Here is an 18,894-nt window from a genome sequence, read left to right on the forward strand (position 1 = left end):
TGAATTTAACCCGGAATTTTTTCTTTAACACTTTGGGTTGCTAAACCGTCCCTTGAAAGATTTTTAGTACTGACTACTAACCCGGCTCGCCCCGATCCATGACCAGCTCTTTTACATAAGAAATTTCTGGGCCCTTAAGTCTTAACCATTCCAAGAAATCCACAAACCTAAACTACCAAGGCAATACTACATCACTAATACCTCCACCAATTAGTAATCACTGCATAATCCAGATATCAACCCCAATATCAAATAACAAGATGATGCGCAAATCATTATCAACTATTTTCCTAAATTCCTTGAAAAAAACCCTGAAAATCCAAAACCCAACTCTAGAATCATCTACAAAAAGCTTCAGCAGTTCAATTTGCAATTGGGATTCAAGTTCTGCTGCAAAGGAGAAGGTTGATTGCGTTGTAATTGGAGCTGGAATTGTAGGAATTGCAATTGCAAGAGAATTAGCATTCAAAGGAAGAGAAGTTTTGGTGATTGATTCTGGTCCCACATTTGGTACAGTCACCAGTTCTCGCAACAGTGAAGTCATACATGCTGGCATTTACTATCCTCCTAATTCTCTCAAGGTCTATACTTTTTGCAACTTTTCTTGAATTGGGTTGATATTATGTGAAATTTTAATTAATGGGTTGGGTTGATTTAATGTTATAATAAAGTATTTCTTGATTTGAAATGGGTTGATATAATTTGAAGTTTTAATTAATGGTTTATGTTGATTCAATGTTACAATGAAGTATTTATTGACAAATTTGTAGTTGTATACTAGTGTAGTTATTTGTATCGACTTATTGATTCAATGTTATCGTGCTTTCGAGTGTAGGATCTAAATGTAATTGTTGGCATACTTGAGTGATATTAGCAGCCTCTTGTAAATGGCCTCTGGCTTCTATCAATTTCAATTGTATAAGATGGACCTGTTGATTTAATTGAGTAGAGTGGCATTAGATAGTCGAGGATGTGTAAGTTCATCTTCATGAAACTTGAAATTGTCCAATCCAGGGAGGATGAATGTGGTGCTACCTTTGAGGCCCCGTGGTAATCTGGATGGCTGTGGTAGTTTATGATTGTGGCAGTTCTATACTTCTATGTGGTTAACTAAGTATATTACCATGAGTTGGAAGTACGGCTCTTGATGGAGAATGGTGGCGGGTGTGATGGTGTTGGGGTGGTGGTGATGGTATTGGAGTGGTTTGTACTTTAGGTTGAGCTTTTATGTAGTAGATCAGGAACTGAGAATTGCTTAGTATATGTAAAATTGTATTTGTTGGGTTCTGTATTATTTGATCCACCTTTCATAAAGTCTTTTCCCTCCCAACCCATGTTCAGAATTTTGGTTGATAGATTTACTGTAGTGGCTAAATTAGAATTGAACTGATGAAACTAAATAACAACTGTGACCCATATCCGATGAAGTATGAACCTTTTTCATGAGTTATTGATCAGGGATGCTAATCCATTTCTGCCTTTTGGTAAAATTTGATAATGCTTGGACCCCTCACAGCCTCACCCTTAAACGAATTAATCAGATAAAATTTTGATGTCCCATAGGCCATAGGTAAGATCTATAAGACTGTATTGCATAGTTGGTTTGCATATTTACTCAAATTGTTCTGGTTAAACCTTCATTTTTGGAATATGAAAAATTTACAGTCTAGCTACTTGATATGGGGTTCAGAAGAATTTCAATGTACATTTTGCAGGCAAAATTTTGTGTCAAAGGAAGAGATATGGTGTATAAGTATTGTTCAGAGCATGATGTCCCTCACAAGCAGATAGGTAAGCTTATTGTTGCTACTCGAGAATCAGAGGTTTCAAAATTGAATGAGCTATTGGTCCGTGGAAGTGAAAATGGGGTTAATGGTCTGAGATTGATGGAGGCATCTGAATCTATGAAGATGGAACCAGAACTACAATGTGCAAAAGCCTTGTTTTCACCTGTTTCGGGAATTGTTGATACCCATTCTCTGATGCTTTCTTTAGTGGTATGTGCTTAATTTTCCTTGTTAAATGGCATTCACAGAGCTCGAAAATTTGCTATGCTCTGTTTGTCTTCGAAGTAATGATTGGAAATTTACAGGATGTTGCTGGGAATTGAGTTCAGGGAGAAGCTGAAAATTATGGAGCAATATTTTCCTACAATACTGCTGTTCTTGGAGGCAACATAAAAGCCAACCAAGTTGAGCTTTTTGTGACGGGAAGCCAGCATTTAGACAACTGGAATGAGGGGGATAGATTACAAGCTGAACTTAGGCTTCTTCCTGAAGTTGTAATCAATTCAGCTGGCTTGGCTGCTGTTCCCCTTGCTAAGAGACTGATGGGCCTTGATAGTTCTTACATTCCTACTGCTTATTATGCTCGTGGTCACTATTTTTCTTTGTCGAAAACTAAGGGGTCCCCTTTTAGGCATCTGATATATCCAATTCCAGAAGATGGTGGATTAGGAGTTCATGTAACACTAGACTTAGAGGGCCAGGTGAAATTTGGGCCTGATGTCGAATGGATTAGTGGGGTTTCTGATATTGCAAGCTTTTCAAACAGGTAATTTTTTTTTTTTGCCCTGAGAATTAGCAGCTCCTGTATTTGTGTTTCTATATTTCCAATTTTATGTTTTTATTTTCAATTAGCTTAGAGGAACCCTTGGATTTGTGCACTCTATTCATATTTATAACTTTGCGACTTATCCTTGATCTTCTGAAACTAGTCAGATTATCTTTTTTTGATCCAAGTTGGTGGTAAGTAGTATGTAGTAACTGCAACTTGTTTCTTGATCCCGATCATGTTCTACAAGCCTTATTACATATAGTGACTTAAGCTGTTTTTCATTTGAATGCATAACAATTTTTAAATCCACTCACCTTGATAGTTTTCTGTACCAATCAAACTTTTCATCGGCTCATCCTCAGATGCTGAATGCTCTTGGAATATAAAAAAACGGTTCAACAGTAAAACCCCAGTAAGGGTCTTGCCTTTGGTGAACATGCTTAAAATTTTAGTTAAATTTTGAAATGGTTGCGCCTACCAAACTACTTACTAGAATAATTTGTTTTATCTTGTACGTGTGGACTCCCTAAGCTCTCCTTTTGTTGGGAAGTAAACTAGGTGGTGTTTATTTGAATTGTTTTAACTGTCTTTATAATTGAGGGAGATAATTAATGGTGTTTGGATATGATAATATTAGTGATCTTCTCTCTTCCAGGTTTGATTACTCTGTACACCCTGATCGCAGTGAAATTTTTTATCCAGAGATAAGGAAGTACTATCCTCTACTGAAAGCAGGGTCACTGGAACCCGGTTATGCAGGGATACGGCCAAAACTCTCTGGTCCAGGAATGACCCCTTCTGATTTTGTAATACAGGTCAGTCTACACTTCCTAGTACAATACACAGGTTATGGTTTATGTGAATTTCAAAAATTACTTATGCTATCTTTTTTTATCAAACAGGGGCAAGATGTTCATGGAGTACCTGGACTTGTCAACCTCTTTGGCATTGAATCACCTGGTGTGACTGCAAGCATGGCCATTGCAGATTATGTGACTTCGAGGGTCCTCCATCAGATGTAGATTAGTGTCCACATAACAAGACTTGGGTTTCAACTTTCAATTCTTCTGCTTGCATTAGTTAATACAATTTCATGGTATCCGAATCCAACTCACAAACGTTATTGCTAGACTGCATAACCAATTTATACAATGGATAGAGGACCACGGACTGGTTTTAAGCGTAAATGACCCCTTAAGCTTTGTCATGGCATGTGAAATTCGCCTTCTTGAGTTGGTGCACTCTCCGGATTATTCTGCAAAGGAATTTGGAAGAAAAGGCACATTATGTGCTCATGATGTTATGATTGTAGTGCATTAGATTCTCTCATATAGGCATGGTTCATACTTTCATGTACCTACTTTTATGAGCACATTATGAGGCCATCTCATTCATGCAACATGAAAAAAAAAAAGTATAAACCCATCTATTAATTATTTAACCACATGATGTTTCAGGTATTGTTGCAATTGAATAAGGAGGTACTTGAATTAATGATTGTGAAAATTGAAATTGCACTAGTTAGGACAAAAGTTATAGTTGAGGCATATAATGTGCAAAGATGTGTCAATTATTTTGATTCAATTGATAGGGAAAGGAGAGAAGAAATTAAAGTGGGGAGGGGTGCTCTAAATTCACATCCATTAATGGTTATCTAAACTAGATATATTTATGCACACAAAATTTGAGGTATTTACATGTATTATACATGTAAATGACTCAATAATGAGTTTAAAATTAGGGCCTGTTCACATTTACTGAGCTGAACTGAAATGATTAGAGCTGAACTGAACTGAACCTGAATATTTTTGTGAGAGAGGGAAATTAAGAGCTGAACTGAGCTGATTGGAAGTGAACTAAACTGATTGGAGCTGAACTGAACTGAACTGAAATTAAGTAAATGTGAATAGACCCTTACACGATTGATTTGAATTGAGATTCTAGTTAAAACTGAATTGATTCGAATTGAGATCTAGCCGAATCCAAAATAACATGATTCAAAATCTATAAAAACCATTTTGACCCAAATAAATCTAATTAAACTCGAATCGGAGTTCACCTGAACTCGATATAGCTCAACCTGAATTTGACTTAATCCGAATTCGATTTGTACTATAACATACTTGGATCCACCTTTGACTCAAATATAATTAAGCTTGACTTGGCTTGATTTGGTTTGTTAGGATAAATGGCCTGTCATTACCCGACCCATAGTGGGTCAACCTAAATTTCATCTGGGTACCCGATTTGACACCCTTACATGTTGTATGTGTACAAATTTATAAGTCAGAAAATTTCGCTGGATGATAAAATTATGCATTATTTTTTTATTCAAGATGGTTACAATTGTTTCAAATGAGCCTTAGGGTGTGTTATTGCCAACTTATTTTGGATCAAATAAATCTAGATAAGTTCAGGGGTCTGAATCTTTGATGTTTGGATCATTACTTTGTCTCTAATGTCTTGAGGATTGTGTAGTAGTAGCCATTAGAATCAACAGTTCAAGAAAATTATTTTTTTAAAGCTTTGTAACTCAATTGAAAGACGTAATAAATATAATAAACAAAAAGCCATATGTGAAAAGTGTCAAATATATTGAATAAATGATCTTTATTTCCATCAATAACCATAATCTTGAGTGAATTTTACTAAATAAATCACATTTCAAACGGATATGAGCACAAATTGAAAATTTAATTCGATATTATACTATAGATTGAACTCACATGAAATTTACACATTATATTTGGATTTAATCCCAAAGATTTTAACCATATACAACATCATAAAAGATACAAAATACAACGATTGAATTCTATATATACAACACCTAACAAAATGTGATATTTGTAATCTAATATGCCTGTAATCTAATACGAAGTCATGAGAGATTCATCCGAATTCGAAATTCCAAAATTTTAAATTTCATAATTTCTAACTGATAATATATCTTAGATTAGATACTTAAAAATTTAAACCCAACTCAAAACCGAATTTTAGAAAACAATTTTGCACTCCCACCATCAAACTTAGTACTTAAGTGGAGAAGTATAAAAAATCTAACCTAAGTATGAAAATGGAGGAAATTAATTAAATAAATTACTTTTTTTTTTTTTTTTTTTTTTTGAAGACAATTATTTATTTATTTAATATACAAAAAATCTATTCCGATTGAAACGTGTAAATGGCCGTCGACCGTCGTCTTTCCCACGCTATAGGGGGTTGATTCAATCCCAGATTTCCCCTTTTTTTTTCTCTCTCTTTGTCCCCTTTTTTCTTTCTCTCTCTTCCCCCAAATTCACAGCAAAATTACTCAGAAAATAAATCCAAATTTCTGCAAAAACCCAAAAAGAAAAAAAAGAAAAAAAATTCCCCTCTGCCACAAATTTCTCAACGCCAATCTCCTCTTTTTGTTTTTGCCCATTTATTTATTTTGAATTTCCCCCTATTTTTCATATTTTTTTCACCCCTTTTGGCTTTCAATATTAATTGAGCTGAAGTTTGCAAAATCTGAAGCTGCCCTTTTGAATTAATCATAAATTTCCGTTTTTTCTGAACTGGGGTTCTTGAATTTCTCTCTCTTTTTTTAATATTAGTTTGTCAACAGTCCCAGATTTTGACTTCTCTGATATCATCAATTTCTGGGTTTAATTCAAGTTCCTGAGTTTAAAGGGTGACTTCATGATAGTAACGGTCTAATTTACTAATTTCCCAGAAACCCAGTTTCAGATTTGTGAATTTTTGAGAAAAGGTGCCTTAATTTGATGCAAAGCTTCGTTCTTCTTTCTGGTAATTTTTTTATTAATATTTTTTTGGTTAAATTTTTATCTTTTACCCTAATTAGATCTTGTTGGAAGTGTAATAGTGTGGAATACATGCTGAATTTGAGGTGTAATTTTTGTATTGCAATATTTGATGGGTATGTTTAGAATTACCAAATGGTATTGATTTGTCTTTAAAATAGGTCATGCTGATGAAAGTTAGTACTTATTATTATTATGTTGATGATACAATTGACAGTTATAGAATTTGAAGTTATTATAGTTGCTTCTTCTTCATGTATTAATGTTAGATGATGATCACGCACTTATGAGTGAATTACTTTGTTTTTGTTTTGGAAGATGAGGTGAAATTGCATTATTTCAAGAGCATGTTTGAGCTGCTTTATAAGAACATTATAGGGAATACTTTCATTGGTTTGGCGTGAACGATTGATTGGCTATTTAGGTTGACTGTTGCGGCTTCTTAGTGAATGTGAGTAGGGAGCTGGAATTCGAGGCTTCGGTCATTATAGTTGCTCAGTGTTTCCTTTGTTTTTAATGGGTGATGAATGTCTTGTGTTGTAGCTAATTGGAGAGTATCATATAAGGTGTGGTAAGATGTTGAAAAAATCATGGGTGTGATTATGAAAATCCAGCAGAACTTATTCTTCTTAAATTGGACTGAAATGTTAAGTCTCTTACAGACTAGTGTGTCTCAGTTTTTGTTCTGAAGGAATCTGAACTCTGGTACTTGTTAATTTATGGTAATGGGTTAGAAGGATCATACTTCGTATAAGACAATTAAGTATCAGAATGTTTAATGTTGATTCCGTTTATTTTTTCTCTGCCTTAATTTCAGGCTATTCAACATGTACCACGCTAAAAAATTCTCGACAGTGAGCTTGGTCCCACATAAAACACAAGGGAGTGAGCCAGTTGCAAATGCTGGAGCCATGGGAAATTCTTCCATGAAGAGCTCAACACCTCCCGGAGGAGGAAGTGGGAAACAACGGCTAAGATGGACTGAAGATCTTCACAACCGTTTTGTAGATGCCATCACGCAACTTGGTGGACCAGATAGTGGGTATTTTCTTTTGAGCAATGAAATGTGTTGTTAAGTCAATGTCAATCCATGGTCCTGTGGACAATATTAGTTTACTAAGTCATTCCACGCAAATCAGTTTTTATGGTTGCTGCTGGTCACTAGTTAACCTAGATGAACTTAACTAAGGCCTCTTACAAAGCTGTGTACTTAACTACTTAAATTGAAGGCTTTGATTGAGGATCCTTGTCAAAGGAAAAGAAAGGTTTTATTTGGTGCTACAGTTACAGAATTACATTAAATAAGTCTGTTTTGCTTACTGTGTTGGGCCTTGGAATACAAAATGCCTTTGATTTTGCTTGGATTTTACAAGGGCTTGCATGATAGAAATTTATCTCCTGCCACCTTAGCTCATGTCATTTTGAAATTTATGTTATGGGATGGTGGCTGTTGTTTTGACTGGAGTCTTTCTGGAAGATATGAACTCTATTCCTTCCTCCTTTTCTCCCAATTAGCTGTATATGTTATGGGGCGTACCTCCTTCTAGTCTCTAGGAAACCAGCATTATAGAAAATCTTTACCTTGTTTGATAGCTATATGACAAGACCTAGCCAAGATTGAATGTTTTAAGAATCAGGCTAGCTGTGAACCAGCTTTGGACTGATTCAGGAAGGATCTAATTTCAAATTTAAAACTCACTTTTTCTCCTCTTCCACTTCAATACCATTTTGCACTAAGTCTTACACATGCATTTCTCGTTCTATCTACCACTGAAGCCCATTTTTAAACGTGAGTTTTCATACAAACAAGACACTCAGTAGAGTATAGTGTAGTCTTGATGAGTACACAGGTCAGATTGTGGTTAGTAATTCTTGCTCTTCCTTTTTCCCTTATCTGCCACATAGTGTTTTCCTTTTCTCTGCTTTTGCAGCTTCTTGATATATATTTTCTTCTATTGTTGATGAACATATCATATCAAAGATCTCCTTCTATTCTTCCATATTTATCTCTCTTTGTTTTTTTTAATTATTTGTAGCACATTGTTGACACGTATCTACTTCAAAAATATAAATATGATATAGGTAAAGGCTTGCATATAAGGAAGATTTGAAGTGGAAGATTTAGTCTTCCGAATGTATCTGAAACTTTTTATAATAGTAATAATTTACTAGGTCCTTGATCTGGAGATGATTATTATTATATATTTTTCTTGTTGCTGTCACTACAGAATACAGATTATTATTACATTTATTCTTTTATAGGCAAAGCCTTGGAGGGATTTTTTTTTTTAAGAAATAGACATGTAGTATAATATTCATTTGAAGCTAATATGTTTGGTTAAAGGTTTTTTTTTTTTTTTTTTTTTTTTTTTTTTTTGGTGACAAGTGCTGAACAAGTTATTTTTCTATCAGTGTAGTTGAAATTTTTGAATGCCTTGCTGATGCTTACATGCTTGACTCAAATAATGTGATTTTCCAAGAAGAGTCTTTTGTACTACTGCTCGTTAATGCAAAGGGCCCCACACTTGTTACGGATTTTCTGGAGGATGTATTATTTTTCTTAAAAAATCTTTTCTTAGATGCTCTTGGAGTACACTTGCATATTATTATTGTTAGAAATATGGCTCTTACAATCTTACTTGATTGTGTTTTTGCCAAGAAAACCTTGTTATTTATTAGTTTATCTGTTGAAAATATGAGAAGATTCATTATCATTTCTGTTTTGCAGGGGCAACCCCTAAAGGAGTTCTAAGAGTGATGGGTGTACCCGGACTTACCATCTACCATGTGAAAAGTCATTTACAGGTCCATCCTCAGTTTATTCCATATGCTCATAGTTTCACAGTTATTGGTTTATACTCTAGTAAAGATATAATCAGGATGGCAATTGTTTCAAATTATCATTCATGATGCTCAACCCAGTTGAATGTATCTTTTTTTGCAGAAGTATCGCCTTGCTAAGTATCTGCCAGAGTCGCCCAGTGACGGTACAGGTGCCTGCCTCTATACTCTGATTTTGATATATCTTCTTTAATTATCGTGTATTTAATGTAGACTTTTCTCTTGATTTATAGGTTCCAAGGACGAAAAGAAAGTTTCTTTGGATGGTTTAGCAAACGCAGATTCTTCCCAGTGAGTGTCTCCTAGCTTTATCCAATCTTCACATGCAATTTTCAGACCGTCCTGCTAGTACATAAGCTGCACACGACATGGGCGTTGATACTATTATTTGTTTTTATACTCCTATATCTACTGCTTTTCAGGGGATTACAGATTAATGAGGCACTTAAAATGCAAATGGAGGTCCAGAAACGTCTTCATGAGCAGCTTGAGGTTAATATTTATGATTCTATTCTTTTGTTTATTGATAGAAAGGACTTGATTTTTTGAGCAATTTTAAGAACTTGCTCTTCTTTAGATGTCACTCTGAGCCTTTATATTTTTATAGTAGGCCACATTTAATTCAAGATTTCAAGGTCATTTATGAGGAAATATTTAGAATACCATAACCATCTTTAACGGTTTATAAACTTTCCTCTCCACGTTACCAATGCAATTTCTATGGAATTCGATGATAGCCTATTTCAAATAAGGGGGGGGGGGGGGGGGGGGGAGTGGGGACATAGAACTCAAGATGTAATGTAATTAAGAAAGTGGCTACTTAGGACAGGCTAAAATAGAATGTGGCCTGATTCTGTAAGGGAGTAATATATTTCATTTTCAAACAAGAATTTGACCTAGTATTATGTGGTTCATGTTGCTGATTTTATAACTATATATAGGATACATCTTATGGGCACAGATCTAGTAATTTATGCTTCTGAAATCAGTGATTTAACCATATATTCTCTGAGATATATATCCTCAGTAACTTTTTTTTTCTTGAAGGTGCAAAGGCAGCTGCAAATGAGAATTGAAGCGCAGGGGAAGTATCTGCAGAAGATCATAGAGGAGCAGCAGAAGCTGGGTAGTGTCCTCAGAGCTTCTGAAACACTGCCATCATCCAACAATGAAGATGGGGAAAGAGAAAAATCGGCAGATTCTCAGCCTGGTAGGGAAGCCTCACCAAGCCCCACATCTCCTCGGAAGAAGCAAAAATTGGATGATTCATCAACAAGCAACATCGATACTCTCTCAGTTCCTTTAGAGAATAGTTCGAAGAAGGCTCTCCTCGACCAGTGGGATCGGAATCTATATGGCTCCGCTGCTGGGTTTGGGCTCGACTTAGAAACGGAGTTCAATAAGCAGGAAAACAATGAATGCGAACAAAGAATTCCATCAGAATTGGATTATCCAGGTAGTTCTAAGTAGGGCAGAAGCGCATTTAGAAATTAGGGGCACTTTAATCCTGCATCATTCTTGAATGCACACCTGTTTTGTAAATAGTATTATCATCATTATACACATTTATAACAATGTAACTTGTAGTTGATTTTGTGTAAATTATTAAACCTTTGAAGTTGAAGTGTCATATTTGAGCTTTGGAGCTGAAAATTTCGACTAAGTTCTCTGAAACTTTTCGAATAAGAAAAATGGCTGGTGCTGTATTATTAGATGGTTGTGGTGGTTGTGATACGCAGAATGATACGAATCTCGGAGATTGCTGTACCTTTTCTCCACAACTGGTGGTGCTCAAATCAATCTCCATTATTGAGTTAAAAAAATTTGCAGCTTATAAAAGTTCTTCAACAAGACAATTATTTTGTGTAATTTAGGTGGTCCAGGGATTAGAGAATTGTTATTCATTTGGAGTTTTTGATTAGGTCAAGATTGTATTAGTTGGCTAAGAAATTTACTTTGTTAAATATATTATAGGATTGCCAGCTATTTGAAGTTGACAGGAATCAACAAATAACTTCCATTTGTAGTGAGGTAAAAGTATCTTATACACTCACACTGTTTTCTTTGTCCTCACACTTTGAGTGGTTAGGAGTAAGTAAAAGATTATTAGAATCATAATTAGGTCATAAGTAAATGCAATATTTAATTTTTTAATTAACACATGCCATTAAACTTATCTAAACTTAATAGAAATATGAAAAGTGTGCTTTATGTGGGTTGTTACCTCCTTAGCCTACCATATGGTTCACACTATAATAAAAACAATATCTCTACGGCCTCATCTCAAAACAATTTTCTTTTTTCATTACCTAAGAAGTTTAAAGAGAGACCCACTTTTCACTAACTCTCGCTATTTCATGTTTTAAATTACTATAGTAAATAAGAAGATCGAAAAAGAACGAACAAAGTAACTAGATATCGTGTCATTGAATAAAGATATCATTTACTTTGTAAGACAAGATAGACTTTCAAATCAGTTGAATAAATTCTTCAACCACCATACCCCCTCCTTTGAATTAATTCCCCATATTCCTTAAGCAGCTTAGACAATATTTCTTTAAGCCTTTTCCCTTTTCTTCTTGAAATTCTTAGATAATTTTGTAGAATTTGAGGATTAGGATGTGTGATTTAAAGTTGAAAAATGACTCCTCCATTATTGTACTAGTATATCATATCAAAAGTGCCAAAACACAAGCAAAATGATACGTATAATTAATTTCTTATTTCTTGTCAAACTTGTTTTGCATTTCTTTAACCAAGAAACTAAAAATCCATCTTTCAACTTGCAATACAAAATTTGTTAACAAAAATATGAAGTATGACATTGCATTCAACTAACTATTCAAGCATCATCTTGTACTCTATTTATTAAAAACTTTACAATTATTGTACCTCAAACAAAACTATCCAAAATTGGACCATACAAAAAGATGACCGATGTACACTTCAATACAACTTAAAACTTCAGCAATCACCCTTGAATCTGAGCACTATTCTTCACAGTTAACTATGCTATATATATATATATTTGTTAACCTTTAATTAGATTGAAATAGCTCAACAATTTGGCCTGGATCCTCATAGAAAGAACGGATAGACACACCGTACCCTGAAGTCTATTTGGTGAGCCTGTGAAGGAACAATAATAAGGCTTCTGCTATGGCTTCTGTGGCAGTGTAGAAGGGGCACGAAAGATGAACACGGTCATTCCAAATGTGGCTGCAGCATGCATGCGTACAACTATATCCTAATTCCTAAGGATCAAGGTGATATGGCAAGAATGACAGGTCTAGTACTGGCATCTACTAGATCATCATACAAAGATCAATGAAAATCATATATGACCATAGATGACTACATCAACTCAGAAGATCGAAGTCACGTTGTTAAATGATAGCAAAGCCACAGTGGATTTGCAGCGTCAAGTCTAGGAGGCCCTATCACCCGAGTTTGTTATGTAAATGGTTCCGCCATGGTAGAAAACTAATGTATCAGATAATTCTGATGAAAGAGGAGAAAAAATGGTTAGATTTTGGGAAACCTTTTGATTAAGTGTTACGCATGATGAGCATTTAGTGTTGAAGTGACAATTACACATTTACATATATGAGCACTTTTGTGTTACATGGGTGTGTATAACTTAACAGTATACAGTATACAGCCACCATTAATTTTCACACATTTACGTAATATACATTGATGACATCTCTAAAGCCGTGACTAGGCTGACTTAACAGTATACAGCCACCATTAATTTTCACACATTTACGTAATATACATAACTACAGACTAACAGTATGTAATGCTTATACCTGTAACAAGTTGCAACACTAGGAATATATTCTAGGCTAGATAAGCTAGAAACTGGCAGTTTGATAGTTCAGCACTTCAGCAGCAGCAACAACTCAACGATGCAAGTAGTCTCATAGCCAAGTTTTCGACCTGCTAATAAAGATTTAACAGAAGAACATGGATTCACAAACTTCCTTATGCAGCTTGGGTAGCTCAGGTGCTTGAGCCTCTGTATGATTTGAAAACATTTCTGAAGTCAAAATTTGTGACGCTTTACTGGCCGCTAGGTGTGCATATCTGATTGGAGTAACTGCAAAAGCGTTCAAAAAGCAATTCGATCAGATAATGTACCATGCAAAAATCACTATCAATTCCTGCTTTAGTAGGGTTGTCTAGAGGACAGCTTATGATTTTACCGATAGATATGGCCTTCGTGCATTTTTGGTACCTGCATATAATTCAGTAGATATGGATACTGTTAATCAGGAGTTTATTTGGATAAAAAAATCTTTTAATTTCAAGGTAAGTTAGGTATGGCCTTTGTTCTTACACATAAGACAGAGAATGAACCAACTCTTGCAGCTCATCAGATGAAATTCCTATCTCATCCAGCAAGACATGGTAATGTATCGGCCTCGCTGTACCCTGTGAAAAGTTAGCCAGAGTTCATTAGGAATGTTTCAAAAGCATGATACTTGTAATTGGTACTCCTCCGTCCCTAAATAATAGTATAACACAAGTACTGATTGAGGGTAGTTTTTTTTTATATAAAAATACAATTTAATATAGCATCAATCAACATAATAATCCTTCATTATTCAAAGCTGTATTTATAATCCTGTAAATACCAAATTACCAACAGTCTTTCTTTGGAATTAGCCAACTAGGTGAGGTTTCATAAAAGGTAATATGGAATAGCGCAAATTTAGAAAATGGCCAATTATCTACGGAAGGCAGGATAGAATTATGGCCTACAATTTAAAGACAATCAGAAAGTAATTACAAATTAAAGGCTTAAGCTTGAAGTAATCACAAATTCAACTTACAGCATATGCAGCATGCGGGCACATGTAAAAATCATAGTAATGAGGATGGCAAATTTTGCTATCGACCACAGTTCCTGCAGTAGCATTTTAGGAGCTTTAGCAGGCTTAGGAGCTGACGTAAACAAAAGTAAAAATCTCAAACAAGAATTTTCCTCACCAGGAGGAACATTTTGATGTTGTTGCCTAGATTGAAAGAATTTTGTATGATGCCTTTTCTGCGCGATGATTATGGTAAACTTTGGGTGCCAATCTGAATCAAGAAGCTTACATGCCTGACATTAAAACAAAGAAAAACTTCAAAAAGACCATGATGAATACAGATATTTAGAAGCAAAAGCTGCCAAGAGAACTTTTTGGATTAAAACTGACCTCCAAGATTTGATGGAACTCTACATTCAAGACTTGTTTGAACTGACCCTCGGAAACTCCATCCCTAGACATGAAAACAGTAATCAGATAGCAGCTCTAGAGGCTTAGTTTCATACAGAAATAACTAATTAGATCCATGACCAGAACATTGCTTCAGGTTAAACAGTTAGAATCTGACAACGATCACTTACAAAAAATACTCTCGAATCTCACACTATGCAGCTAAAAGAAATTCTACCTGAATATTATAACATGTGAAGGCTTCACTTTGCCTGAGGTTGAAAAAAAATCCACTAATAACTCCCTGTCAGAAAGCACAAAAGACTTGAGCATGTACTTTCCTTGCTCAGCACAGAGACAGAAGAAATGAAACCAATCAAACCAAACATCACCCAAAGCATAAAGCACGTGTATATATAAAAGTTTTTGAACAGCACACAGTCATCATTTGTCGAGTTGAATTAAAGTAATTTAAAGCACATGTAGATAAGAGATTTAGGAACCTACCTGATCATGCCTTCGTCTTTGTCACCATTGCCAGGCATGGGCTTAAAAAGAGACTCTATAATTTCAGCCTTGGATGACTGAGAACGAACTGATGCCCTGTAATGAGACATTGATGGCCAACATCTCGAACTTACTACCTGCAAGTTCCAGGAAATATTTAGAGGGGGGGAAAGTTAATAGAAAGAAGAAAATAGTGTACAAGGAAAGATATCATCTTACAGAAGCAATGGATGGAAAATCATGTAGTCCTGTAGATCCATGACATACATCCATACCAAAAATTATGGTTGGCTTCTTAGAGAGAACAGGAGAATTCCATTCAATTGCTAGTCGAGAGTGCAAACCACCAAGCTGCAAGGAAGCAAAAGAGACTAGTGTCAAATGCAACTTCTAATGCATGTAAGGATATAAATGCACGAAAAGCAACATTATTTACTTTGGCATTGATCTTCAGCAGGAGACTAGTAAAATATTGCATGTCAAGTTTACTTGATGAAATGCATTGATTTGAAATCCCAAGCTCTATAAGAGTCTTCCTTTTCCATGGACCTTTAAAAGAATGCAACAAATTTGATTCATGAGAATTTTTCAGAGATGAACAAAAAAACGTGTAGATGCAAAAGGGTGACCCTGACCATATATGTCGGAATTTTTATTAGGCAGAAGGCAAAGTAGGAAATCTGGCAACGTCTTTTTTTTATTTGATTGTGCTTTCAATGGCTTCAGCTTCATGTCCAATTGTTCAAGTATCTTCTCCACTCTAATGGCAGGTGGTGCTTGTCTATAAGATTTGTTCTCCTCAATAATGCAAATTGGAGGCTTAACAGACTAGTAACAAAGAAAATGATACATATAAATATATAATAAGGTAAAACAAACAGAAATGCAGAAAAGAAGATTAATTTTTTTCAGTAGGCACTTACAATTCCCATCATTTCACCAGACTTAGCAAAATAAGTACAGACCATACTTGGATCAAAGCTTGATCTGAAACTCACCACTGCCCAACTATGAACACTCATAGGCTCAGCTAGCATCTACAGAACACAATATATCAAATATTGTAATATGTATACAGTTGGATGTTAAACTAAGAGAAAAAAAGCATATTTGTATTAGCTACCTTGCCATTTAGGTTCCAGCAGCCAGCTCGAGGAACAACTTCTTCGCCTCGTCCTACTATTAGCTGTGAATAATCCAGTGACTAGATGTAAAGATTGCAAACGGGGATATAGAGCATGTAACTGGGGAGATGGAGAAAATGATCACCTTTGGGGCTGCCAAAACACGGCCTTCAACTTGAGTAAAAGTGCTAGCAATTGAAACACCACAAGACTGCAGCATTGTCTCAGTTGCATATTTATTGGTTTTCCATGCCTTTTCACCAAAGAAATTTTAAAAATTGTTAATATTTCAACTTCTGTGGAAAGAAAAGGGCAAAAAATTTAGGGTCATACCTCTGTCAACATTGTCATTTTTTCTAGCGGCCTCTGCCTTGAGGATTCAATAAGCACCAATCTTTGAGGGAGAGAAAGCTCTTTAGTGTATCGCTGTAGGGGAAGCAAAGAGCATAGCTTCAAAGCATACAGGAAGAGAGTTAGTGTATGAGATGGAGAAATTAAACAAATTTGTGAAACATTAAAATGTATCTGGATAATCACCTCAATGGGGTAGAACTTTGATTTTGTTTTGCCAATGTTAATACAAGGGAAGTCACCAGAATATTGAAGGTGCATCTTCTTATGCTTAACAAAATAATCATAGACTGTCACTTGCACCTCTTGATTATCATTTTTTAATCCTCTATTCCTTAGCAAAAACCTTACAAGCAATTGAATCATTGTAATGAAGTCAATGCCAGAATCTGAAAGCAAAGAGGAGGTGGATATAAATCATACTAACCTCTGCTTTTTACATATGTACTCACTCAATCCGGTGATTCTACTCTCTCTATTAGATGGGAAAATTTTTATCTTCAAATTCTTCAGCACACGTCTAGCCTGCAGAAAAGCAAAATGATATCAAGCCCTATCATTTTCATAGTATGACCTGGTTACAGGAATTGCTTCCCTCATCTAGAAACATTATACCTTTGACCAATCGATGCAAGATGTATTTTTGACATTCTGGTTGGCTACTAGAAAATCAAGCACAGGACCAGGCTTCAGAACTGTGGTCAGGGACATATCTGCATTAAAGACAGAATTATTAGAATGTTATGCATGTAAGCATTATTTCCTAAAAATGCTTAAATTTTAAAACCACTTTTTCAAAGAAAAGAGGAAGGGAGGAAGCTTGCCCATGTTAAGAGTCAATCCATTCTGAGTAGGACAAAAACTTGAGTGAAGACCTTTACATCCAAAGACACCCTTTCCAATATCAGTGAAGTTCTTTGGATCGTCATGATAAAATGATTGCTTGACAATAAGGCAGCTCCTAGGAGAAGTTTGAACCATCGGTTTTAAATTTTTAATACATGTAATAAACATTAGGCAAAAAAAAAAAAAAAAAAGGGAAACGACATGAAAATAGATATCCAAACTCACTTTTTTGCAGCATGTTGCCTTAAGACAACATCTAGCACCTTGATGACTTCATGAACCTTCTCAGAATGTCTTCCACGTAACATGTCAGAAATAACACTAAACGGATATTTTCCTACATACTTCATCACTACTCTGAATGTCCTTGTCTGAAACACGCACTTTTGCCTCTTTCCACCACCTTGAGTAAGGCTTCCACTTCCATTAAAGCTGCTATTATCACCATTACTACGTATGTGAAAACAAAAAAAAAAATTCATACCAAAGCTAGGTTTCACACATCATATATCATCAGGAATTCAATTAACTCGACAAGAAATATTTGCTACCTTTTTAATGAAATCTTGTCCAAAACAACAGTGAAGTCCAGCTCTTTCCTTGGAAGGGCACCCCACATGAATAAAGATTTCTCACCATCATAAGCAAAGTCCTTTCCATCCAGATCAAATTTATAAATTTCACGGATTTTGTCCATTATTGTCCTTCCAATACCTTTCCCTTCAGCAGGTCGGCCATCTTTGTTATAAATTGAAACCTTTATTTTGTGGAAGAGAAAGAAAAATCAAATGAGAAACTATTCATAAAAATTGCATTGTTAGAAAGATTATGGAAGTATTAGATAATATCATGATAATAATGAAAAATGAGACATACAGAGTAGTGAAAGAAGTAGCCAGCAGAATCAGCAAGCTCTACTCTGAAGTGATTAGTACAAAGTGATATTTTGTTGCCTTTTACTCCAAATCCAGGCCTTGACATAGGAGTTCGTTCACGATTGTGATCAGAACCAGAAGCACTCGAATCCATTTTCCTCTTTACCTAAGTATACACCAATTACCAGAATCACAATGTTAAAAGATGATGAAGTCTAACAAAAAAATGCTCATGATCAGCCTGAACTTCAACCAACCCCAATGAATTTTTACAAAACCTCTATAATATACAATCAAGAACATTGTGCCAATTGCCAATAAGCTTTATTAATCATTATAATTTATACATAATGAACTAACAAGTAGGTGCCCTGAGCAGCAGAAATACAAACACTAAATCAAATCTACTTCAGTAATAAGGATTTGCATGAAGATAGTAAAAGCTAATATCATCATTATATTTGTTTACCTAAGGTTTAATGAGTTTTGAAAATTTGTTCACGTAAGGTTTAATAAGTTTAGATATGTTCAGATAAGTCCAGCCAGTTTTGTTCACCTTATTTCAGAAAAGAGAAAAAATACAAACAAACAAACAAACAAACAAACAAAAACAAAAACAAAAACAAACATAACAATCTTAAAACACATAAGCTCAAATGAGGGCAATATGAGTTAGGAACATTTTTAGTAAAGGTCAATAAGAGCTACTTAAGTTCAATTTACAATTAAAACAAGTTCGTGTAAGATCAGATTAGTTTAATTACATTCATATAAGTGAAAATAT

The 18,894-nt window shown here is 35.0% G+C and overlaps 3 protein-coding genes across 6 annotated transcripts; 2 read left to right on the forward strand and 1 right to left on the reverse strand.

Moving 5' to 3' along the window:
- Positions 1-145: 145 nt before the first annotated feature.
- On the forward strand, positions 146-4,020 carry LOC145631176 (L-2-hydroxyglutarate dehydrogenase, mitochondrial-like). 2 transcript variants are annotated; one of them, XM_081683265.1, is made up of 5 exons: positions 146-581; positions 1,716-1,997; positions 2,117-2,553; positions 3,212-3,371; positions 3,459-4,020. In XM_081683265.1, exons 1-5 carry the CDS (start codon positions 261-263, stop codon positions 3,576-3,578), a joined length of 1,320 nt encoding a protein of 439 aa, XP_081539391.1. In that variant the 5' UTR covers positions 146-260; the 3' UTR covers positions 3,579-4,020. The 2 variants fall into 2 exon arrangements, with proteins under 2 accessions (XP_081539391.1, XP_081539392.1); XM_081683266.1 differs by having other exon boundaries at positions 3,259-3,371; positions 3,459-3,592.
- A 1,728-nt stretch (positions 4,021-5,748) lies between these two features.
- On the forward strand, positions 5,749-10,853 carry LOC145632388 (myb family transcription factor PHL6-like). Of its 3 annotated transcripts, none has more exons than XM_081684750.1 (7): positions 5,749-6,345; positions 7,177-7,397; positions 9,088-9,164; positions 9,304-9,352; positions 9,434-9,491; positions 9,623-9,692; positions 10,248-10,853. In XM_081684750.1, exons 2-7 carry the CDS (start codon positions 7,187-7,189, stop codon positions 10,668-10,670), a joined length of 888 nt encoding a protein of 295 aa, XP_081540876.1. In that variant the 5' UTR covers positions 5,749-6,345; positions 7,177-7,186; the 3' UTR covers positions 10,671-10,853. The 3 variants fall into 3 exon arrangements, with proteins under 3 accessions (XP_081540876.1, XP_081540878.1, XP_081540879.1); XM_081684752.1 differs by having other exon boundaries at positions 9,304-9,346; XM_081684753.1 differs by lacking the exon at positions 5,749-6,345 and having other exon boundaries at positions 7,218-7,401.
- Positions 10,854-12,839: 1,986 nt separating this feature from the next.
- Positions 12,840-18,353, reverse strand: LOC145633224 (protein argonaute 4-like). Its single transcript, XM_081685494.1, has 22 exons — positions 18,112-18,353; positions 17,787-17,992; positions 17,461-17,667; positions 17,214-17,350; positions 17,005-17,102; positions 16,842-16,914; positions 16,576-16,778; positions 16,372-16,488; positions 16,184-16,291; positions 16,038-16,100; positions 15,838-15,951; positions 15,550-15,742; positions 15,351-15,463; positions 15,134-15,265; positions 14,915-15,051; positions 14,646-14,711; positions 14,408-14,471; positions 14,196-14,310; positions 14,039-14,112; positions 13,543-13,637; positions 13,409-13,440; positions 12,840-13,302 (listed from the first exon to the last, which is right to left on the reverse strand). The coding sequence occupies exons 1-22, from the start codon at positions 18,262-18,264 to the stop codon at positions 13,157-13,159; spliced, it is 2,646 nt and encodes an 881-aa protein (XP_081541620.1). The 5' UTR covers positions 18,265-18,353; the 3' UTR covers positions 12,840-13,156.
- Positions 18,354-18,894: the final 541 nt, after the last annotated feature.

Source organism: Chenopodium album, chromosome 5 (assembly GCF_948465745.1).
Source record: "Chenopodium album chromosome 5, dcCheAlbu1.1, whole genome shotgun sequence".
NCBI lineage: Eukaryota > Viridiplantae > Streptophyta > Magnoliopsida > Caryophyllales > Amaranthaceae > Chenopodium > Chenopodium album.